Source organism: Oncorhynchus keta, chromosome 13 (genome assembly GCF_023373465.1).
Source record: "Oncorhynchus keta strain PuntledgeMale-10-30-2019 chromosome 13, Oket_V2, whole genome shotgun sequence".
Taxonomy (NCBI): domain Eukaryota; kingdom Metazoa; phylum Chordata; class Actinopteri; order Salmoniformes; family Salmonidae; genus Oncorhynchus; species Oncorhynchus keta.
In genome coordinates, this window is record NC_068433.1 from 25130531 (window position 1) to 25151694 (window position 21164).

Below are 21164 nucleotides of genomic sequence, written 5' to 3' on the forward strand. Positions count from 1 at the left end.
ATTGCATATGCTTGCTGGCATGATAAAGTTAGGAAAATCGGCGACGGTGGGTTTGTGCCCAATGCATGTCATTCATTCAATTTAAGGTGATATGGGAATGTATAAAATGATTGTTTCTATTACATAATAAGATACAGTACACTGTAGGATAACTGCAGTTAAACCCTTGTTATGGTCATCGTTGCATGAAGATGTGGACCAAAGTGTGGTAAGTGTTCATGATTTATTAATAGAACTGAACACTGAATAACAAAAACAACAAAGAGAACGAACAAAACAGTTCTGTCTGGTGCCGACACAAAAACAGAAAACTACCCACAAAACACAGGTGGGAAAAGGCTACCTAAGTATGGTTCTCAATCAGAGACAACGATAGCCAAACACACAGAAATAGAAAACATAGAATGCCCACCCCAACTCACGCCCTGACCAAACCAAAATAGAGGCATAAAAAGGATCTCTAAGGTCATCCCTAAATACCACAATTTAAATATCACACTTTAAATAGCACACTTTAAATACCACACTTCACTGAACTGTAACTGTATGTTGTTTTAATTTATGACAGTTGTTTTGGTTGAAGGGTTTATAATACATTACTTCTGACTGACATGTAAAGGAGTAAAATCGGACCCACATGCTTAGATATGTAAAAAGTGCAAATATGTAAAGTGCCACGTACAGTATAAATCAAACCCGGAAATGTGCTATATGAATCCAATTAATTATTATCTATCATTGATTAGGTAGGACTTTGCATTGCAGTGTATAATTGTGAAATGATTTATGTAAACACACTGTAACAAGTATTACAGTGTAACAATGAGTAATTACAACACTTGCTACACCGTACTTACATGAATAATAACACAGTAGTAAGTGCACTGTAATATAAAGTGTCAACATTGATTGATGTCAGAATGCCAATGTACATTTTTATGTTTCCGTTGTGGTTGTTTCTTCATACCGGTCGTTCCACAAGACAGTAGGGGACTCCGTGGAGATCCCTGCAGGCTTAGAGGGGCAAAATGTCACCATAAAGCAGTGGAAGTATAGAGGAAAGGATATTTCAAGTTGTATATTCACCTGTATCCCAGTTTGAGGGGAGACAAGAGATGAATGCCAATGAATGCTTCAGTTTAAAAATGAGGAAACTGACTTTGCAAGACTATAACTAGAAAATACCGTTTCTAAAATACCACTACTGTAGTCTAGTTTGGAAATGGGCCACCTTTCATGATGCTGAAATGGTTTATTTTTGGTTGTCTGTCACATTTTGCTGCAGACTGTGTATGATAAGATCACATTTGGACACTCTTCTCCCTACCAGGAAGTACTGTAAGTTGAACAGGACGTTCTCTAGGCTGAACAGGATGTGGTCATAGGCTGGGCTTCCGTAGATATACTGTAGAACCATCTGCAGGTTTTTGGATTTCCCTTTCAATTAAGACCTAAACAACCAGGTGAGGGGAGTTCCTTAATGTACATTTTGTATATTGGCATAGAAGAGAAGTCTAGCGGTTAAAAGTGTTGGGCCAGTAACCTAGTGGTTGTTGGTTTGGATCCCCAAATGACTAAGTGGATGATTTGTCGATGTGCCCTTCAGCAAGGCACTTAACCCTAATTGCTCCAGGGTCACTGTCAATAATGGCTGATCCTTGGCCAGGGGGAGTGGGATATGCAACAAAAAAAACACATTTGTATAATACACACTTTTAAATGATTGAAATAGGACAAATCTAAGCACCCACCTAATGATTATTAAGATGTTACTGTTGAATTTAATCATGACCTGCACATTGCAGAATTTTTTTGTTGCCTACTTTTTCATTATTCAATATTTTCCTTTTGTTGATCGTAGAGTAGATAGATATAACCTTTTATTTTGAAGAGATTTAGGCTGACATAACTTGTTTGATGAAGTACATGATAGGCATATAAGACATTTAGTATCTTAGATAAAGTGATAAGTCTGCATCACAAATGACTGGGTGACAGGCAGCATAAGGTATGAAAGAGGCACTACAGAAAGTACTTTTACTGGATTAACTATGGGAACCCTACACAAAATGTTCTTATTCAAGAACAACTAGCGTAGTAATCAAATGTGCTTCAATATCTTTATATTGTTACCAATTATGGCAATATTCTCTGGTCTGATTAAACCAAGATTGAACTCTTCGGCTTGAATGCCAAGTGTCACATCTGGAGGAAACCTTGCACCTCCCTATGGTGAAGCATGGTGGTAGCAGCATCATGCTGTGGGGATGTTTTTCAGCGGCAGGACTGGGAGACTAGTCAGGATCAAGTGAAAGATGAACGGACCAAAGTACCGAGAGATCCTTTATGAAAACCTGCCCCAGAGCGCTCAGGACCTCAGACTGGGGCGAAGGTTCACCTTCCAACAGGACAATGACCCGAAGCACACAGACAAGACAACACAGGAGTGGCTTTGGGACAAGTCTCCGAATGTCCTTGAGTGGCCCAGCCAGAGCCCGGACTTGAACCCGTTCAAACATCTCTGGAGAGACATGAAAATAGCTGTACAGCGATGCTCCCCATCCAACCTGACAGAGCTTGAGAGGATCTATAGAGAAAAATGGGAAACTCCCCAAATACAGGTGGGCCAAGCTTGTAGTGTCATACGCAAGAGGATTCAAGGCTGTAATCGTGTTGAGTATTGAGTAAAGGGTCTGAATACTTATACAAATGTGATATTTCAGTTTTTGTTTTGAATACAATTTTTTTCTTTCTTTTTTCCATCTGTTTTTCTTTGTCATTATGGGGTGTTGTGTTTCGATTGATGAGGATTTTAGAATAAGGCTGTAATGTAACAAAATGTGGAAAAAGTTAAGGGGTCTGAATACTTCCTGAATGCACTGTACATGCGACAACGAGCCAATAGGATCTCGCTAGCCCGTGCTTTTACTCACCTTCTTGCTTTGTCTGCCCACTATGTTTAATTTGCTCCCACTGTAAATGGCACAGATTAACTATATTGGGTTAGTTATAAATATATTTAGTAGAGTCTGGTGTAAGCAAGACTATATTGGAATGGCAGCAATCCTAATAACTTTAATTGTTGATTACCAAAAAATATAAATAATAATGAAGCTTTATTTGAACAGTGAGTCATGCTAAGACCAAGGTCTATTTTAAAGATGAACCCTGTATACACATCAATATACAGTTCATAAGCACATCAATATACATAGTGCACACATCAATATACAAAAAGCTAAACACAGTCATAGAAAACAAATACATTCTTCAGTATAAAGGTCCTCAATTAGCCTTTTGAATTGCCCTAGAGGCCCCAATTCATCCAACTTTAGAAAGCCTTGGAGATCTTTCCACAAGTAATGTTCAAGATAACTAAAATCAGATTTACCTAACTCATTGGAGATCGAAGGGATCTCCAGAGTTAGCCATCCCCGAGACCGGGTTTGGTATCTCACCACCTTTGTGGAGAGGGAAAACACGGGCCACCTTCCAAACCCTGGGGATAACACCCAAGATAATTGTCAGTTAAAAAACCTGCGTCAATTACTCCGCAGAAAGCTGCAGCAAGAAAGGACCAAGCAAATCAGCTGCAGCGGATTTGATTTTTTACATCATTTTTAAGCAAGGCATCATGAAAACAAAGTTTACAAAGATGGTACGGGGAAGATTTTTAACTCAACTCTAAAATAAATATATGTTAAGACACATCCAAACACAATTCCTAAGAGCAACATTAGAAAAATTATTCCAGGGAAGCGGGTCTCTCCCACCACGTCGGGCTCTGAGGACAGGGAGAGAATAGAAATTCAGTCAGGTTAAAAAATATTTGGAAAGTGACAATTTTGTTGTTTCAAAGTAGCCAAAAGATTAGTATTTGGACCCATATTCCTGGCATGCAATGACTACATCAAGCTTTTTCAGTGTAAACTTAAACGACTCAAACCGGATATGAATTCTGTAGAAAAGATAATGGGGCAAAATGTTTTTAAATAACATCATCTTTGAGAACTATCACCAAAATAAAAAAAATCTGAAATTCCAATGATGTCATGGGGCAACCATTGATTTTGTTATAATGTTTAATTCACTCAGATAGCATTAGAACAAGGCGTAAGCCATGGCAAAATGTGTATAATTGCAGGAATTTTGCTATAAAATGGAAAACTTTTGTATATGGGGCCATGAGGAGAGCCTCTAAAACTGTGCCATTGACCACACCCACTACTTTTTTTTTTTTTTTTTTTTTTTTTTACAATAAAAGTGACTCCAAAATGATACAATACATTATTTACCATTCATTTCTATTGGGCACAAAATAATCTGAAATAACCAAAACAAACTACAAGTTTGTAGAGTCACAAGCTTGATGAAGTCATTGCGTGCTAGGAATATGAGACCAATTACTAAACTTTCGACTACTTTAATACACACTTTAATTTGTTCAAATACTTTTGGTTCCCTGAAATGGGGGGACTATGTACAAAAAGTGCTGCAATTTCTAAACAGTGTAGCTCCCTCCGGTGACCACGAGCACAACCGTTCCTTGCTTTGAACTGGCGGCTTTATTCTGTAGTTTTAGTCAGAATTATCACCTTCCGTGAGAACTATAAAGTAATTGAAAAATACAGTTAAGCACACTCTTACAACCTTCTCTTACGAGTGACTTATTAGCTTGGTATAACTCTGAAGTGCATACATAACAGTTTAGCCGGTGCTACAACAGTATCAGATTAAACACATGAATAAAGGAAAAATACCTCATTGGCTGCTTATTACAGAAGGGAGGAAATCAAACTTCACACGTATTATTCCTGGCATGAATTCACACTTCATCCTTAATCATTATAACGTTACCATCCTAACAAACACGCTTCAACCTTTATGAACTACACCCGATGACATGAAAATGTAGCTAACACAGTGCGGGATTGCCTTCCCCCCAAAAGTGTGTTGCGACAATAAGGATCCCTGTTACAACAGTATTAGCTACGTAGTTCTGCTTGCCTTATCATTTCCCCCGCACAGCGGACACGTAAACAATTCAAACAAAAGACAACGACATAGACTTACAGGTCAACTGTCAGTTACAAACAGTTCACCTCAAATTAAGGCTGACAGTCTGCACTTTAAACTCAAACTCAGATTACAGAACCAAAACAACCAAAAATGTGTCATTGTCCAAATACTTTGGGACCTCACTGTAAGACAAACACTGTTCTCAAACACAACAGCAAGCTTGACCAGCGTAAGAACTCCCTGCCCATAGATTAATGAATTCACCACTGTTTTTCTGGTCAGATCATGTGTTCCGGGAAAGAATCCTGGCCATAGAAGTGACCGTACCTTGGCATCTCTCCGTCACAACCCTGGAGGCTTTAGAGAGCCCATTGCTGGCAGTACAGGTGAAGGTGGCATTTCTGTTGGAGCTGTAAGACGTCCAGACGACAGAGACGTTGGTGTTGGGATTCCCCTTCCAGAAGGCATCCTCAAACGCAGCCTCTGGTTCCCAGGAGAGGTGGGTGTCCTTCACTGAAGAGGAGCACTGAAGAGCCATCACACAATGGCTGTCCTTCAACATGCTGAAGACCTTACGGACGCTGGGCTTGCTGAGACGCTCTGGACATTTGAACAGAAATACAGGAACCTCTCGTGAATAGAAACACATTTTCGAGAAACAAAACTGGGAATACAACATGAATACAGTAGAGTTAATCCACCAAATGAGTACCTTTTGCATCCGTTTGATATTTTAATTAGAAAATGTGCTCAAATATTCCGTTTTAAAAGCCTGTTATAAGAATAAGATCTCATAGAAAATACAATAAATCTGTGAGAAAGTGCCAAAATTCTTCATTTTGACATGTCCCTCCTGTCCGCACCTTCTGTGATTTCTAGAAAGATCTCAACTTAAATTAACCCCAACCTCAAAAAGTGTTCACCATCATTGTAAAGCCCTAGTTATTTTGTTGCTTTAACAAATTAATTTCTGAAGATTATTATTTATTTAATATGATTAGCGATTCATTTTATCACATGAAACGCCCGTCCCTCATGTTAAGGTCAACCCTGTTACGTGAACTGAACTCTCGTTTTAATATTGTGAAACTATTCATATTTTTTCAAAAGAAACATTGAACATCTAATATTGAAATCATAATGTAAAAGCAGGCGAGCTGGTTCTACTCTTTTTTGGCCTTTTTCTGATGTTTTGTGGTGGAAAACTGAATGAGTCGAGCATAACACGTATACCCTGTTACCCATAGATAGACAGACTAGAAATGTTTAACAATACATTTTTTTTTGGGGGGGGGGGGGTGAAGCTTGCATTCAATTGCCATTTTGGGACCCTTGGGTTCTGGGCTCACTTGCGCCGGCAAATCTGATGGAAATCCTAGAGTGCACCCTTTAATACAAGTATGTTGTTGTGATTGAGAGCCTTACCTGTCACAGTGAGCTGGACAGGTACGTTATGCTGCTCTCCCTTATAGTCTTGAAGGAGAACAGAGTAAACCAGGGCATCCCCTATCCTCACATCTCTTATCTCTAAGTCCCCGGACGAGATGTTGAGTCTTAGACGACCCTGAAACTGCCAGAAACGGTCTGTTTTGAGAATGTGTGTTTCTTTCCTGTACGTTGCAATCCAGGTGTTGTTACTGAATATAGACCACTCTATCTTGCTCAAGATCCAGGATGAGTTGGCTCCAGAAGACAAGGTGACCGAATCTCCCAGGTAACCAGTGGTATCTCCCATCACCACTGAAACATAATGGAATGGAATGATTGTCCTGATGGTGATGGTATCATGTATAGTCATATACACAGAATTAGATATAACATAATTCAAATATGTATCCTTATGGTAATAACAGAGATCATCATCATTATCATCATCAATTGCTTCAATATTCTGAGAGTATGAACATAAATTATTATTCCGTTTAAATAAATAACTGGTTTTGTGATAACTGTCATTTTAATGAGATAATTTAGGACAATTTACAATTTACTTTCTGTTTCTGTTTTCAATTTCGGTCATGGGTCAAGACGTAGGCAATTACGTATCAATGGAGGTTTGAAATCTTAACCTTAAACAAATTGTATCAAAAGTGGTCAAATTAGCCTAAACTACTTCATACGAGATGTGATATGTATGGATGAAAGGTTTCATATACCTTGATCTTCGGTACAACATTAAAGTTCAAAAAGCTAATCGATAAAGGTGACATCATAGCAAGTGCCTTTATCAGGGTTTGGGGTCAGTCCCATTTTATTCAGATTATTTAATTCAAGAATGGACAATTTACATACAGTTGAAGTCAGATGTTTACATACACCTTAGCCAAATATATTTAAACTCAGTTTTTCACAATTTCTGACATTTAATCCTAGTAAAAATTCCATTTTAGGTCAGTTAGGATCACCACTTTATTTTAAGAATGTGAAATGTCAGAATAATATCAGAGAGACTAATTTATTTCAGCTCTGAACGTTAAGACAGCTGCGTGGTCACATGGTGTTTATACTTGCGTACTATTGTTTATATAGATGAACGTGGTACCTTCAGGCGTTTGGAAATTGCTTCCAAGGATGAACTATATTTGTGGAGGTCTACAATTTTTTTCTGAGGTCTTGGCAGATTTCTTCTGATTTTCCCATGATGTCAAGCAAAGAAGCACTGACTAAAATGATGTCAATTAGCCATTCAGAAGCTTCTAAAGCCATGGCATTGTTTTCTGGAATTTTCCAAGCTGTTTAAAAGGCACAATCAACTTAGTGTTAGTAAACTTCTGACCCACTGAAATTGTGATACAGTGAAATATAAGTGAAATAATCTGTCTGTAAACAATTGTTGGAAAAATGACTTGTGTCATGTACAAAGTAGATGTGCTAACCGACTTGCCAACACCCTAGCTTGATAACAAGACATTTTTGGAGACGTTGAAAAACAAGGTTTTTTTCTAACTTCCGACTTCAACTGTGCATTTTCAATGAGGATTTCCTTTAAAGTCTTGTAATGTAATTTCAATTGACTTACTTGATTGAAACAGAATTGACCTCAACCCTGCCCCTCTCGTCACTCATTACTTCAAGGTATTAACGATGACAGAGTTTTAGAGAGACCCTCAATGAAATCAAGAAACATTTCAAAGTAAGCAGCCTACCTGGTAAGATCGTAAGAAGAGCGAGAACAACACATGCCATATTGAAATGTGACCTTCAAAATGGATACGGTTCCGCTTTCTAGTGACAGGTTTGATGCAGAGGCTACATCCTCTACTGTTTGTGGTTAGGCTTCCGCTTCGTTAACATACTTGTCAAAAAACAGTTTGTCAAAGTCACAAGTATAAAAGGTTAATCCACACTATTCCTTTGAATGGTACATTCAGCATGAATTCTCTGACAAATCTATTAATTTTCACATTTTCGTTCCAATACTACTATACATTTAAATATGAGACAGAGAGACGGGTGTGGGAGGGGCACATAGCATCATATCACGAGAGATAATTTATTTAGAAGGCCGTAACAATTTAGTCCTAAAATTACGAAATATGAAAAACATTCACATCAAGTGATACTAAAAAATATCAAATAAAATGCAGTTCTTATGTAAAAAAAAAAAAAAAAAAGCTACCATTGTCTCGAACATATGGTACACATATAAAAAGATAAAACCATTTATATACAACAATAGGAGACAGACTACAGCAGCTCTAAGCTGCCAAAGAGCCCAAGAACCGTTGTTTGTGCTGGACCCATAAGGACTGTTGCTGATGTTCACCTCAGAGCCTTGAATCGAACAAATAATATCTTAAACTACACGCAAGTACAGGTTAATAAAAACAAATGTGTTGGTTTGTGTGTTTAGGCATGGTCAAATGTTCAGAACAGTACAGTGGTCATGTTGTACACATGACTATGGATGTGTCTCTCTTCCAAAACAATGACTTCTTCACTGACTTGATGACTGGTATAAGTAATATGGTGGAAACTCCCACTAGCCTTGGCCTCCACCAAGGCAATGCTTTTGATGGGAAGTCGTAAATGAGTCCACAATTCAGGAGAAATTAGATACTATTGGGACTCAGCCCTATATCTGATATGGACTTTTATTTGGCCCGAAAAACAGAAATAACCTCTCATATCATGACGACAGTAGGTTCAGTCTGTTTTTTGTATCTGTTCCGTCTTCTTCATTATAAAACCAACACTGGAATACACATCAAAAGTCCCCAACATAACATCCATTAATTAATGTCACAAAAAATATCCTAAACGTTTCATTTCTTATGAAAATCAGCTGGTCAGTGTTTCAACTAAACATTCATCAGCTGTCCCTAGAACAACCCACTTCCTTTGGACCAGGGTCAGATTTTGTCCAATGAAAATGGTTCCACTGTCAGGAAGCAGTCAGTTTATTTGTTGATTCAGTGATTCCAATCACCTGATTGGTTGACGTCGTAGCTAATTTGCAACTTGTGCAAGCACATAACTTTCCTAGTTCTTTAAAAAAAAATGTTTTATCAAGTCTTCCTATTCACATTTATCTTTAATATTTTATCAGTTCATTGGTTAGTAATGTAGTAATGTCAACTTCAAATAATGCGGTCCAGTTACTGTCAAGGAATGAGAAACATACAAGTCCCAATGACTAACACAGTAACACACACAGACATTCACACACAGTTAATAAAACGGGATAGCCACAGAGGTCTCTCCTCCAGCCCTTGGTAGCAGACGCCACATTTCCACTGCTTTGTGCAAAAAAAGAGACAGATAGCCGTCTTCTCTCCCTTTTTCACACGGAGGTCAATACTGAGAGAGATGGTCTTTGAGGAAAGTTGAAGCATAGGTTCCCTCTTCCTCTCTCGCATCCCCCCTTATCCACTACTTTCTCTCCCTCTCTACACAGAGGTTTCCGACTGCAGCCTCATGACAAACTTGTGGCTCTTGGGGTCGATAAACTCCTCCCCCAGGTGGAGGAAGGGGAGGGGCGTCACCGTGACAACCAGGGAGAAGTCGAGACGTCGCAGGGAGAAGACGAGACCCCGACTCAGGGCTGATGTCACCGGCTCCTCGCTCACTAGAGTCCACTGGCGACCCATACCGGTCTCCCGCTGGTACTGCAGCGTGGGGCCTGGAGAAAGGTAGCGCTCCAGGAAGGCCTGAGAGAAACACACAGAGAAGAAGCAGACAGCCAGCCAGGGTGGGACGTCATATCGAAAGTGGGGCAACCGCTCGGAGTTAAGTGTTTGTAGTGTGCAATTTCTCTCCGTGGAATGTAAAGTAGGCTAGATATTATTCCTCAGGGGAAACATGCTTATATCAATCCCTTTATGGTCAAGAATAGTGTCTTATATGGGCTGTTATTTGGGGTATACGGGTCCTATTTAAGAGTGGAGTGGTCATATGTAAAGGGTATAGGTGTCACATCAAGAGTGTACAGCTTACTGTTTGATGGGCATCTTAGGGGTCATGTTGTGAGGGCGTAGGGGTCATGTTGTGAGGGCATAGGGGTCATGTTGTGAGGGCGTAGTGATCATGTTGTGAGGGCGTAGTGATCATGTTGTGAGGGCGTAGTGATCATGTTGTGAGGGGATCATAGTGATCATGTTAAGGGAATGGTGGCTCACCTTGGGGGTCATGTTGTGCGTGATACAGAACTGCAGGTGGTTGATAATGCTCTCCATGCTGTGATAGGGCTGCTGGCGCGTGGTCCTCAGGTACTTCTGCATGGCCCGGGCCATAGGGGCGAAGATGGCCTGAGCTGCCTCGCGGGGGTCCATCACCTCACGGGGGTGTTTGGGGGACGACGCGGCTGGCTCGTCGTCCTGGAGGCGCTTGATGTGGGTGAAGGCTTCCTCTACCGCCACCACCAGCCTGGGAGGAGAAAAGGGCACGCAGGTGTCATTTCAGGCTAGCATTTGTATTGCAAGCGCTAAACCGAGAGGAGCTAAAATAACGTCCACCTTATTGAAATAGCACGGGCGACGGAGAAAAACAAATTGGTACCATTTAAGGCCAAGTGGCAAACAATAATGCAGGATATAGGGATGGGGATATGAGCAGGCAGGTCTAGGCGGATGAGATGTAGCCATTGTTTGGATGCGTCTGTAAGTTGGTGTTCGTATGTATACGTTTGTTTTTGTATTGTAATGTAAAAAAAAGAAGAATAGGAAAAATTCTAAAATATATATATTTAAATCTACTATTTTGGGGGTTTGAAAAATCTGTGATGTTCCCTTGATTAGTCTTGAACGGTTTAACTCACCAAATGACACAAACAAAATGCACTTTTCACAAAGGCAGTTTTTCTACAACAAATGGATTGAAATGTTCTTTCTTTGACGATCTACCCAGCCCAGCGTGTCTCCCCTCCTCACCTGGCCTTGCGCTTGCGGACCCTGCGGTCCATCTCTGCCTCCTCGTAGTAATACTCGTTGTGGGAGTTGTCTCTCCTGCGGGCGGCCGCAGCGATCATCGCTCTGGACTGACCCGTAGAGTTGTTAGTGTTGTTCTCTGGAAGAAAAAATCACAATGAAGAAAAAGGATCAACAAACATCTAATGTTACAATTTCTTTGCAAAAAAAAAAAAAAAAAAAAGAACACATAGAATACAAGAGGCGAAGAGGTGAGAAAATGACTGAGGGAAAAGAGGGGCGAGACGATGAGAGACGGAAAGGATAGCATTCGAGACTTACCTTCACCCAGAGTGTAGACTTTGAAGCCAGAACTCTTCTTAGAGAGGATGGACTTGGGCAGGTTGAGGAGGGCAGGGTTGTAGACCGGGAAATCACTGTAGTACCGGTCCAGCAGCCACACTGCTGCCCTCTGAATACTGGAGAACAACAAGGGAGGTACGAACCCTTATTAATCTATGTCATTACTATGGAATATGTCCTAATCATCATCAGTAGCAGCATCATCATTATTCCTTTGGCAGCATATTAAACTCTGGCGATGTGCCCTTGAGCAAGGCACTTAACCCGAGGTGGTCCTGCAGCTAGTTTAGATGATCAGCTGGGTGGGGTATAGTTGCACCCCAGGCCTTGCTGCTTCAAACACACTAAGGTGGGAACCAGATGACTAGCGGAGCAGACACAACCGCTCCCATTCGATCATACGCATGACTGCTAACCAAATAGCCTGGTGCAACCAAAACATTTTGACACACACATTATTATTTTTTTCGTATTATAATTATTATGTTTTGCTGTATATCTTTGTATTTTACATTTGGGTGAGTGTCCTTGTCTATCAGTGTACCAGTGTTGCGTTACTTGTCGTGTTTTGTGTCTTGTGTGGATCCCAGGAAGAGTAGCAGCTGCCTCTGCAAAAGCTAATGGGGATTCAAACAAAGAAATGAAGAGATTTGTATGCAAATAGCCCAAACAAACTGACTGATGAGGTAATGCGGGTTTCGGTTCATCTCCGACTGACAGATTTTGCAGGCCAACCACAATGATATCAAGTCTCTGAAATCAGAGTACTAGGTTACTAAAAATGCAAACAAACTAAACAACCTTTACACAGAACCCCACACAATAGAAACCCACTCCCCAATCTCTATACAAAACAGCATGTAAACTACAAAACATAAAACACCTCAAAACACAACCACACGTCTCCAAGACCCACCTGAGATGTCCCACGTTGTAGAAGCGACTTTCCCCGTCAGTTGTGCGCACCACCTTGAGGCAGAAGGCAGGCTGCAGGTGTCTGACCTCCAGCAGCACTAAGGCCAGGTACTGGATGAAGAGCAGGGCGTCCACCAGCGACGCCGCGTACCCCACGATGCCCCTGTAGTCCCTCTCCCGGGGCTCCAGCACGCGCACGCCGTAGAACAGCCAGTAGGACGCCACGAACAGGAAGACGAGCGCCAGCAGCAGGCAACGGAAGACGTAGAAGCGAGGCAAGGTAGCGCGCGGCGGGCGCAGGAACAGAGCCCAGGTAGAGATGAGGAGGACCAGGAGCTTAAAGGCCAGGGAGACGTAGAGACCCTCGCAGGGCGTGCCGCAGGGCTCCAGGGCCTCGCGCCACAGCAGCTGCGGCAGAGCCAGGAAAGCCAGGGGGGTGACCAGGGCGAAGAGGCCAAGGACGGCGCCCAATCCTGGGCCCAAGAAACGCCGGCATTCCAGCGGGGAGGACTCCTCGAGCTCCTTGGAGACGCGCGTCAGGTCCTCGTTGGAGACGCTGTGTTCTGACGTGCCAGTCTGCACGGTGGTCGTCTCACCCCAGTTATCATCCTGGAGTAGGGAGAGAGATTTCTTTGAGCATATGTTGGGAGGTGTGAAAGGGAAGAGGCAATATTACCTGAACAAATGGGAGAAGACAAGAGGATGAGTGATAAGAGCCAGAGTAGACAGAGAGAAACTAAAGCCAGGTATTGACCCCCAATCAAAGATCAGGGTGTGGAAGTGAGGGGAGATGTACTGTAGGAAAGAAGTGAACTCTGACCCGATCGTCTCCGCGGGTGGACTCGGTGTCCAGTAGAGGCTCTCCAGGGGCATGGATGGTGACCGACTTGTCTCCACGACTACTGCCGTCTCTGCTCTTGGAGCGGTGCCTGTCCCGCCTATCCCTGAACATCACACACAGAGACAGAAACAAAGAGGGTTAACCGTAACTGCCATGGTTTTCTATTTTTGGGGGAGGTTAACCAAACCAGGTCAACAAAGTTATACACAGCTTCCCTGACATGCATGTTCACGCAAGTGAGAGTGTAGAAACAAGAGAGTGAGTGTGAGTACATGTACAGTATAAGTATCTATGTCGTACACGTGTTTACCCACCTGTGCTTCCTAGAGTTGCGAGAGTGTGAGGACTTGTAGGAGTAGCCCGAGTACTGCGACTCGTTGTCCATGTCAGAGGCCGGTGGGCGGGGTTTGCCCCTGTGGGCACCTCCTCCCCCCGTGCCGTGCTGCCCGGCTCCGCCCAGCTGACTCTTGCGGTGGCTGATGGACTTGGATGAGAGGGCCAGAGGCAGGCGGAGGAGCTCAACCTTACTCCTGAAGGAATCTATCTTGGAGGCCGGAGGAGAGGGGGGGAGACAGACCTGACGGGGGGCGAATGAGGAGATAGAAAACTGTTTATTAATGTGTTATTAACATGTCCGTCACACTATTACCATGTAATTAGTCCTATCAGACAGACAAGCGGTCACAACAGGACTAAAGGGCACGTTGTGGAAAAAAGAAGAGCTCAAAGGGATAGCTTTTATATACGACTAAACAGCAATGTGGGAAAAAACTATATTTTAATTTGCTTGCATTGCCTCGTCACTGTCTGGGATATGAAGGAACTCAGTGAGTTGGCAGTTTGCTTTCATTTGATAAAATGAGGATTATTTCACAGCCCATTTTAGGTTGCTCTCACAAGACACAAAACACATTAAACGGAAGGATTTTCCATATTTGGGAGATGGGTTATAGCAGCTGAAGAAGCCTCACAATGAAGTTGTGGTATAACTTCAGAGGTTATTAACCTCGTTTATACTCTCCTGGGGTAGAAGCCCAATTTCACTCCTCATACGTAAGTTCAGATGTTAAATGGTGTGTATTTTCCAGCAACAAAATGCATTTCACCAAGTTGACAGGAGCTTGCCAATGCCTTTTCATATTTCGATTGTGCGCGCACACACACACACACACACACACACACACACACTGCATTCCCTGCCATCCCCTGTGGTCTCCAGGGCAACAGAGCTTGGCTATTACTATGGGGATGAATAAGAGGCGATGGGTGAGAGGGGATTGGGGGGTGTTACCATGGTGGCCTGACCAACTCCCCACCTTCTCTCCCACTTGTGTCTAGAAAGACATTCGGGTTCTGAACTACTCCATCCTGATTTTGCCAGTATGTGTTTACTTCAGGTAATATGTTGCAAAGAACCCAATGCAATTTCAGCTGGACTAGCACTGCTACCTCCAATGAGAGAGGCATTGATTCTTAATGTGATAATGTGTAGTGAATGAAAGACTATTTCTGTCGCTCTCCCTCGTCTCTCGCTCCAATTCACTCCTCAACCCTTTTTGGGCCCTCACAATAGGTTTCATGTGAGAATAAGACAGGAGCTTCTTGGTTAAGACACACACACACACACACACACACACTCTCTATTCATAAAAATGCCAATGACATTAGCTAGAATTCTATACATGGCTTCTAGAGGCCCGAGAAGGCTAAATCATTTAAAGAACGATGACAACAAAATGAGGACGTTTGCAGAAACACCAACTGTTTGCCCAGGTGCCGTAACAATGAATGAAATAGCTGAATAAGAATGAAACCGACAGAAAAAATATATATATGGCCATTTAACATTTACTGGGGAATAGGCCTCTTTTGAGAGAGCCTGAGTAGCTCACGGAAGTAAAGGTCTCACCAAATTCATCAGGACAGCTATATAGAAAACAGGAGAGGTAATGATGCACAAGAAGTTAACTACCTTTTGGTTATTAACTGTGTTAGAGAGAGTAAGCTAATAGCAATGTCGGCTATCCTCCTTTAAACTCAATTTAAAATAGTCTGTGCAAGCCGCAATCCTTGGGACGTCCCTACACCATTTAAATTGGTTAAGGTAAGGATTATGGTTAGGGTTAAGGATGTCCCAAGTATCCTGTATAGCACTGACCAAGTTAAAACTATTGGCAAAGATCATCATTGCTGATGAAAACCTAAGGCATTTTTAACTCAAATACTTCTAATAATGAAAATTAATTATTACTTAAAATGGTTGTGGTACTGACTCAAAACTAAATGAAAAGTCACATCAACTCTATTTTTTTTAAAGTTACTATAATAAATCATTTTTACCCCCAGGATGCTCTTCTGCAGGTAGATTTTTTGGAACTGTTTATAAGTGTTTTTGCATGTACATTGGGTGATTAACTGATTAATTGTATGCTACACAAAGCATAAACGAATCCAATCATTTAGTTCGATTTTTAGCATCACTTATTGGAATGGTCATTCCAGTTTAAAATGACTTAGGTATTCTCCTCACACTGTTCCTAACGCTGGCAGACATTATGAATGCAGGTTGCGGGTGAATAAAAATGTAAATTGTTGGAAATCTTAACTCTGGCTGGATTCCAACAGGAATTACACATCACTTGGCAAGTCCACATAATGTAACTTGCAGATAAGGTTGCAAAATGTGGGTAGATTTTCAAAGGTTTTCCACAAATCTGGGAATTTTGGTTAAATTACAGGAATTTTGCAACCCTACTTGCAGGGCTGATGTGGCCTGTAAACCATGAGTTTCAGGCCACTGTATTAGGGTAAAGCTAGGCTTCAAAATAAGGCCGTACAAGATATGTAATGTATTGTCATAAAGAGTTTAATTATAAAGATAACATTCCCCTAGGACCTCACTTTGTGAAGGGCACAGAACTGAAAATAAATACATTCAACAACCATGTCTCTATCACTAACAAATCAGTTTGAGTAATGATTACTAAAAAAAGTTTTGAGTAATGGTATCACATTGGGGTTTACAGTGTGGGTTCAATCGGAGTTCACCCTCTGTACTGGACCATAGATATGGTAAGAAGTCATGTTAAGATGTCGTCCACTGTCAGCTCGGACTACCGTCTCTTGCCTCTGCACCGCTCTCCCACCACCATCCTGTCTTCTTTCTTGACTTTATTTTCTATGTGAATCACTGCTAAAAGTAGTTTGACTCCCTTCAGCTTGGTTTATTCAATGACTCATCCAACTCAGATTTGCAAAGGGCAAATAAGCCTTTTTCAAATCTGTCCTCTCTTTCACACACACACACACACACAGTAATTACAGTAGCTGGCATTGTTTCACAAGCAGCAGGGCACTATTGTGGTTGATGTGTGGAGGTGTGGTCATGAGTGTGTGTTGTATAGCTTAGTGGGGATATTACATGACCTATTATTCTCCATTTATTCTCTACCAGTTAACCCGAGACAACCCCCCCCCCACACACACACACACACTTAGAACTTAATGTTTCAGACACTGATATAATTTCATTTCTATTTACATTCCACTGTTAGTATTAAGAAAATGCACACAAATGTGCTTAACAAGTCACACGATAAGTTGAATGGACTCACTGTGTGTAATAATTGTGTTTAACATTCCTTTTTAAATGACTCCCTCATCTTTGTACCCCACACTCACAGGTAAGGTCCCAGAGTCGAGGAGTACATTTCAAACACAGATTCTACCACAAAGACCAGGGATGTTTTCCAATACCACACAAAAAAGGGCACCGATTGGTAGATGAATATCCCATTAAGTATGGTGAAGTTATTAATTACCCTTTGGATGATTTAGCAATACACCCAGTCGGTACAAATATACAGGCGTCCGTCCTAACTCAGTTGTCGCAGAGGAAGGAAACCGCTCAGGGATTTCACCATGAGGTCAATGATGACTTTAAAAACAGAGAATTTAATGGCCGTAATAGGAGAAAACTGAGGGTGGATCAACAATATTGTAGATACTCCACAATACTAACCTAAATTACAGAGTGAAAAGAAGGAAGCCTGTAGAGCAGGGCTCAACCCTGTTACTGGAGAGCAACAGTCCTGTAGATTCTCTCTCCAACCCTAATCTAGCACACCTGATTCTAATAATAAGCTGGTTGATAAACTGAACCAGGCAGTGGTGTAAAGTACTTAAGTAAAAATACTTTACTTAAGTAGTACTTTAGTTTTTTGGGATATCTGTACTTTACCATTTATATTTTTGACAACTTCTACTACATTCCTAAAGAAAATTTACTTTTTACTCCATACATTTTTTGTCCTCACAACAAAGTGTTATGTTTGTGCAAATCCAACACAACACATCAATGGGTACCACTCTTCATATTTTCAAGCATGGTGATGGCTGCATCATGTTATGGGCATGTTTGTCATCTGCAAGAACCTGGGAGTGTTTTCAGGATAAAAAGAAACGGAATAGACCGTAGCAAAATCCTAGAGGAAAACCTGGATCAGTCTGCTTTCCAACAAACTTTCGGAGACAAATCCCCCTTTCAGCAGGACAATAACCTAAAACACATGGCCAAATATCCATTGGAGTTGCTTACCTAGCCGACATTGAATGTTCCCGAGTGGCCTGTTTATAGTTTTGACAATGATCAACAACCAATTTGACAGAGCTTGAATATTTTTTTCAGACTGTACAAATGTTGCAAAATCCAGGTGTAGAAAGCTCTTGGAGACTTACCCAAAAATTCACCACTGCAAAAGCTGGCAAATGTGATTCTAACATGGGTTTGAATGCTTATGTAAATTACATATTTATTTTGCAATACATTTGCAAAGAAATTCTACAAATGTTTTCACTTAGTCATTGTGTTTAGATGGGTGAGAGAAAAAAAGATGTAGTAAATTGTTGAATTCAGGCTGCATCACAAAAAAATGTAGAGTAAGTCAAGGGGAGTGATTACTGTGGAAGGCACTGTAAACCCCTAGTTTGTGGGGACTAGTGTGTGTGGTAGAATAAATGTGTGTTCCTTTAATTCCATTGCAGTCCCCTGCAACCATTTAACTGTAGGACTCCAATTTAGGCAACACACAAATGTTCTGGGTATTCCATCTGGAACCTCAAAAGGCACCTGCGACTTCATAATAGGCTGTAAAAGTTATAGCCCCTAGTGGCACTGCTGTCGAAATGCCGGGGGCTCTCCTCCCTTCCACAGGCCTCGATGAAAGCCTCGGAGGCGCAGCAAGGCGCTAGAGCGTGGCGGCGCCTCAGCCCAGTGTAACTCAACTAATCGAGCCACAGGCTTCATGGGGCCTATCCATTACGAACCGGTCTCATTAAAACAATGAGACGCATGCAACTCAAACGCGCAGATGTTTAAAAATGGGTCAGAATAGCCTTTTTCCCCGCAAAATATTTGCTACGTTTGTCGGTGAAGGTGTGTTTGTGCGAGCCGACTTGAAACAATGTAAAACGTCTCACGCCCATGCAGCAGCACGGATATGTGGGTTGCCAATACAGATTTTTAGGGGATTTGTTTATAGTCTGGACGAAAAACCGTCAGCATGCTCACATTCATCAACATAAACTGTTATTAGCCAGTTTTATACCTGTGCTATATTTGGTACACATGCGTAAAAGTGAAATTTGGGTGACAAGTGAGATACTTAATCATGTTGTTGCCTAGAGACATGCAAACTCAAACTCAATGGATTCAAATCGGAGTTTAATTTATCGGACTAAACTGCAAGTGGCTATCATCAAGCCATAATGGTTTACAGATACTGCGCCAATGTCAACGGATAATGTTCTAATGACATTTTCTAATAAATTGACCAAATATCCTAACCATCAATGCCACCTATTCATTAATGATAAACAATCGGCCAGCAATCGAAGGAAATGAATGGGGAAATGAACGGTCCCAGAGTGCTTTGAATAGAGAGGCTGTGAATGACAAACCTGCCACAGAGAAAGGAAAACTATTTTAGAATAAATTAAAAAAAAGACTCCAAGCTGTTCAGAAAGCTTACCTTTCTTTTCAAAATGTGATACCCAAATGGGTGAACGTGAATCGTAGCCTAAAAATCTCGACACAAAGAAAACCCTAAACAGTGACTCAAATCAGGCGGCGGAGATGTATCCTAATTCAGTTTCTTTTCCAAATACATCATTCAGGAAGGAAAGGTTTGTAACTTGATTCCTCTTCATATACAATATAATGTATTCAACTGAAAATCATCCAGGCTATACAAAAGCCATGAGCCGCATCCATTCTCGGTTTCTGCATCTGTTCTTTGGTGGAAGCCCCGCTGCGCGTGTGAATACGGTCATTCATCACCGAGGGGTGCGCGAGGCAGCTCTCCAGAGACGCAATGCTTTTGTATCCCGTTAAATCACAGAATACAATCCATAAAGATAATCCAAGTGTAGGCTTTATCGGGCAACTGATTTAAATTCAAAATGTTCAGTTATTAGGAGCACAAATTGCTTGCGCTCTTGTTCTGTGGTCCCATGTAACGACAGAACACGTCGCCGGGTTTGGGACAATTGCTCGCCCCCTTTCCAAAAGGGCTAAACTGCGTTACACGGTCCCTCGCGGTTTGGAATATTCAGCCAAGTTTCCCGATTGGTTTCTGTTTCCGCGTATGGAAACGGTTACACAGTCAGTCTTTCTGGATAACTAAGATCCAGATTCGTCTTTCCTCCATTCAAAAGTACTCTTTGCTTTCCAACCCCAAAAATCAATGGCCTCCCTCCACTCGCCAAAGTCCCCAACGGTGCTCCGCCTCCACTCCACCCGCTCCCCTCCCCCTGTTCCCAGACACTCACCTCTACTTTCTCTCGTCGACGAGGGCAGGACCATGGTGTAATCCTGCCCCGTTCTCGTCTTTACGAAGGACGATCACAGGACAGCAGTTTGTCCCAGAACAGATCTACTACAAATGCGTAATCCTCCCTAAACAGTCTGTTTCATACAAAGCTAACTCTGAACCGTAGATGCTCCCCGAATTTAACAAACCTAACAGATGCAAGCCTATTCCATGTAGGCTGTGCCCCAAAATCAGGTCTAAGACCCAAATACTAGCTACAACTCTGAATTAATTAAACTTCCAGGCTCTTCAATGTTACGGATTTGGGATATTTGGCCAGACGGTGACGGGCTTGTTAACTGCCCCAGTGAACGTGGCCCTGAGCATGCGTAGCAATGTGTGGAATGCCATTTATCGTACCTCAGTTATAACACAAGACTTGGCACATTACCAAACACAACATAAAACACACTTTACTCTGATATACATTAACTGCTCAACTGGAAAGTGCATTGGGCTTAACAGAAACCTACCAACTGTGCACAAATCCCCATAAAAGGGTCGAATATATCCTGTAACAATTTACAGGTGAATCTCAATTGTTTCCTTGTGTACTCTTCTCACCTCCTTCTCAAAGCACGTTGGAGGACAAAGTCAGAGGTTCCTTCCCTTGGGTCATCTCCAATTTTTTAGAAGGAAGCAAGGAGAAAGGACACAAGAGTCAAGGAAATACAATTGAGATGCACCAATCATGTCATGGCCCTTGGAGACAGATCAGTTAGGATTTCTCCTATTGAATATAATCTTTCCTAGCCCCAAAGTTTAATACTTGGCTTACATTGATTCCTATAAAAAGGAGTGTAGGCCGCTAAA

General features: G+C 41.7%; 2 protein-coding genes across 4 annotated transcripts; both read right to left on the reverse strand.

Annotated features, from left to right (window-relative positions):
* Window positions 1-3097: 3097 nt before the first annotated feature.
* LOC118392145 (uncharacterized) lies at window positions 3098-8157 on the reverse strand. 2 transcript variants are annotated; one of them, XM_035783814.2, is made up of 4 exons: window positions 8039-8157; window positions 6445-6759; window positions 5347-5619; window positions 3098-3784 (listed from the first exon to the last, which is right to left on the reverse strand). In XM_035783814.2, coding segments are annotated over exons 1-4 (726 nt in total). In that variant the 5' UTR covers window positions 8040-8157; the 3' UTR covers window positions 3098-3647. The 2 variants fall into 2 exon arrangements, with proteins under 2 accessions (XP_035639707.1, XP_052315797.1); XM_052459837.1 differs by lacking the exon at window positions 8039-8157 and adding an exon at window positions 7562-7679.
* Window positions 7239-20650, reverse strand: LOC118392138 (vang-like protein 2). Of its 2 annotated transcripts, none has more exons than XM_035783799.2 (9): window positions 20311-20650; window positions 13797-14059; window positions 13462-13585; window positions 12643-13250; window positions 11706-11842; window positions 11388-11523; window positions 10638-10884; window positions 8166-10169; window positions 7239-7751 (listed from the first exon to the last, which is right to left on the reverse strand). In XM_035783799.2, the coding sequence occupies exons 2-8, from the start codon at window positions 13865-13867 to the stop codon at window positions 9909-9911; spliced, it is 1584 nt and encodes a 527-aa protein (XP_035639692.1). In that variant the 5' UTR covers window positions 13868-14059; window positions 20311-20650; the 3' UTR covers window positions 7239-7751; window positions 8166-9908. The 2 variants fall into 2 exon arrangements, with proteins under 2 accessions (XP_035639692.1, XP_035639691.1); XM_035783798.2 differs by lacking the exon at window positions 20311-20650 and adding an exon at window positions 19512-20259.
* Between the last annotated feature and the right edge of the window lie 514 nt (window positions 20651-21164).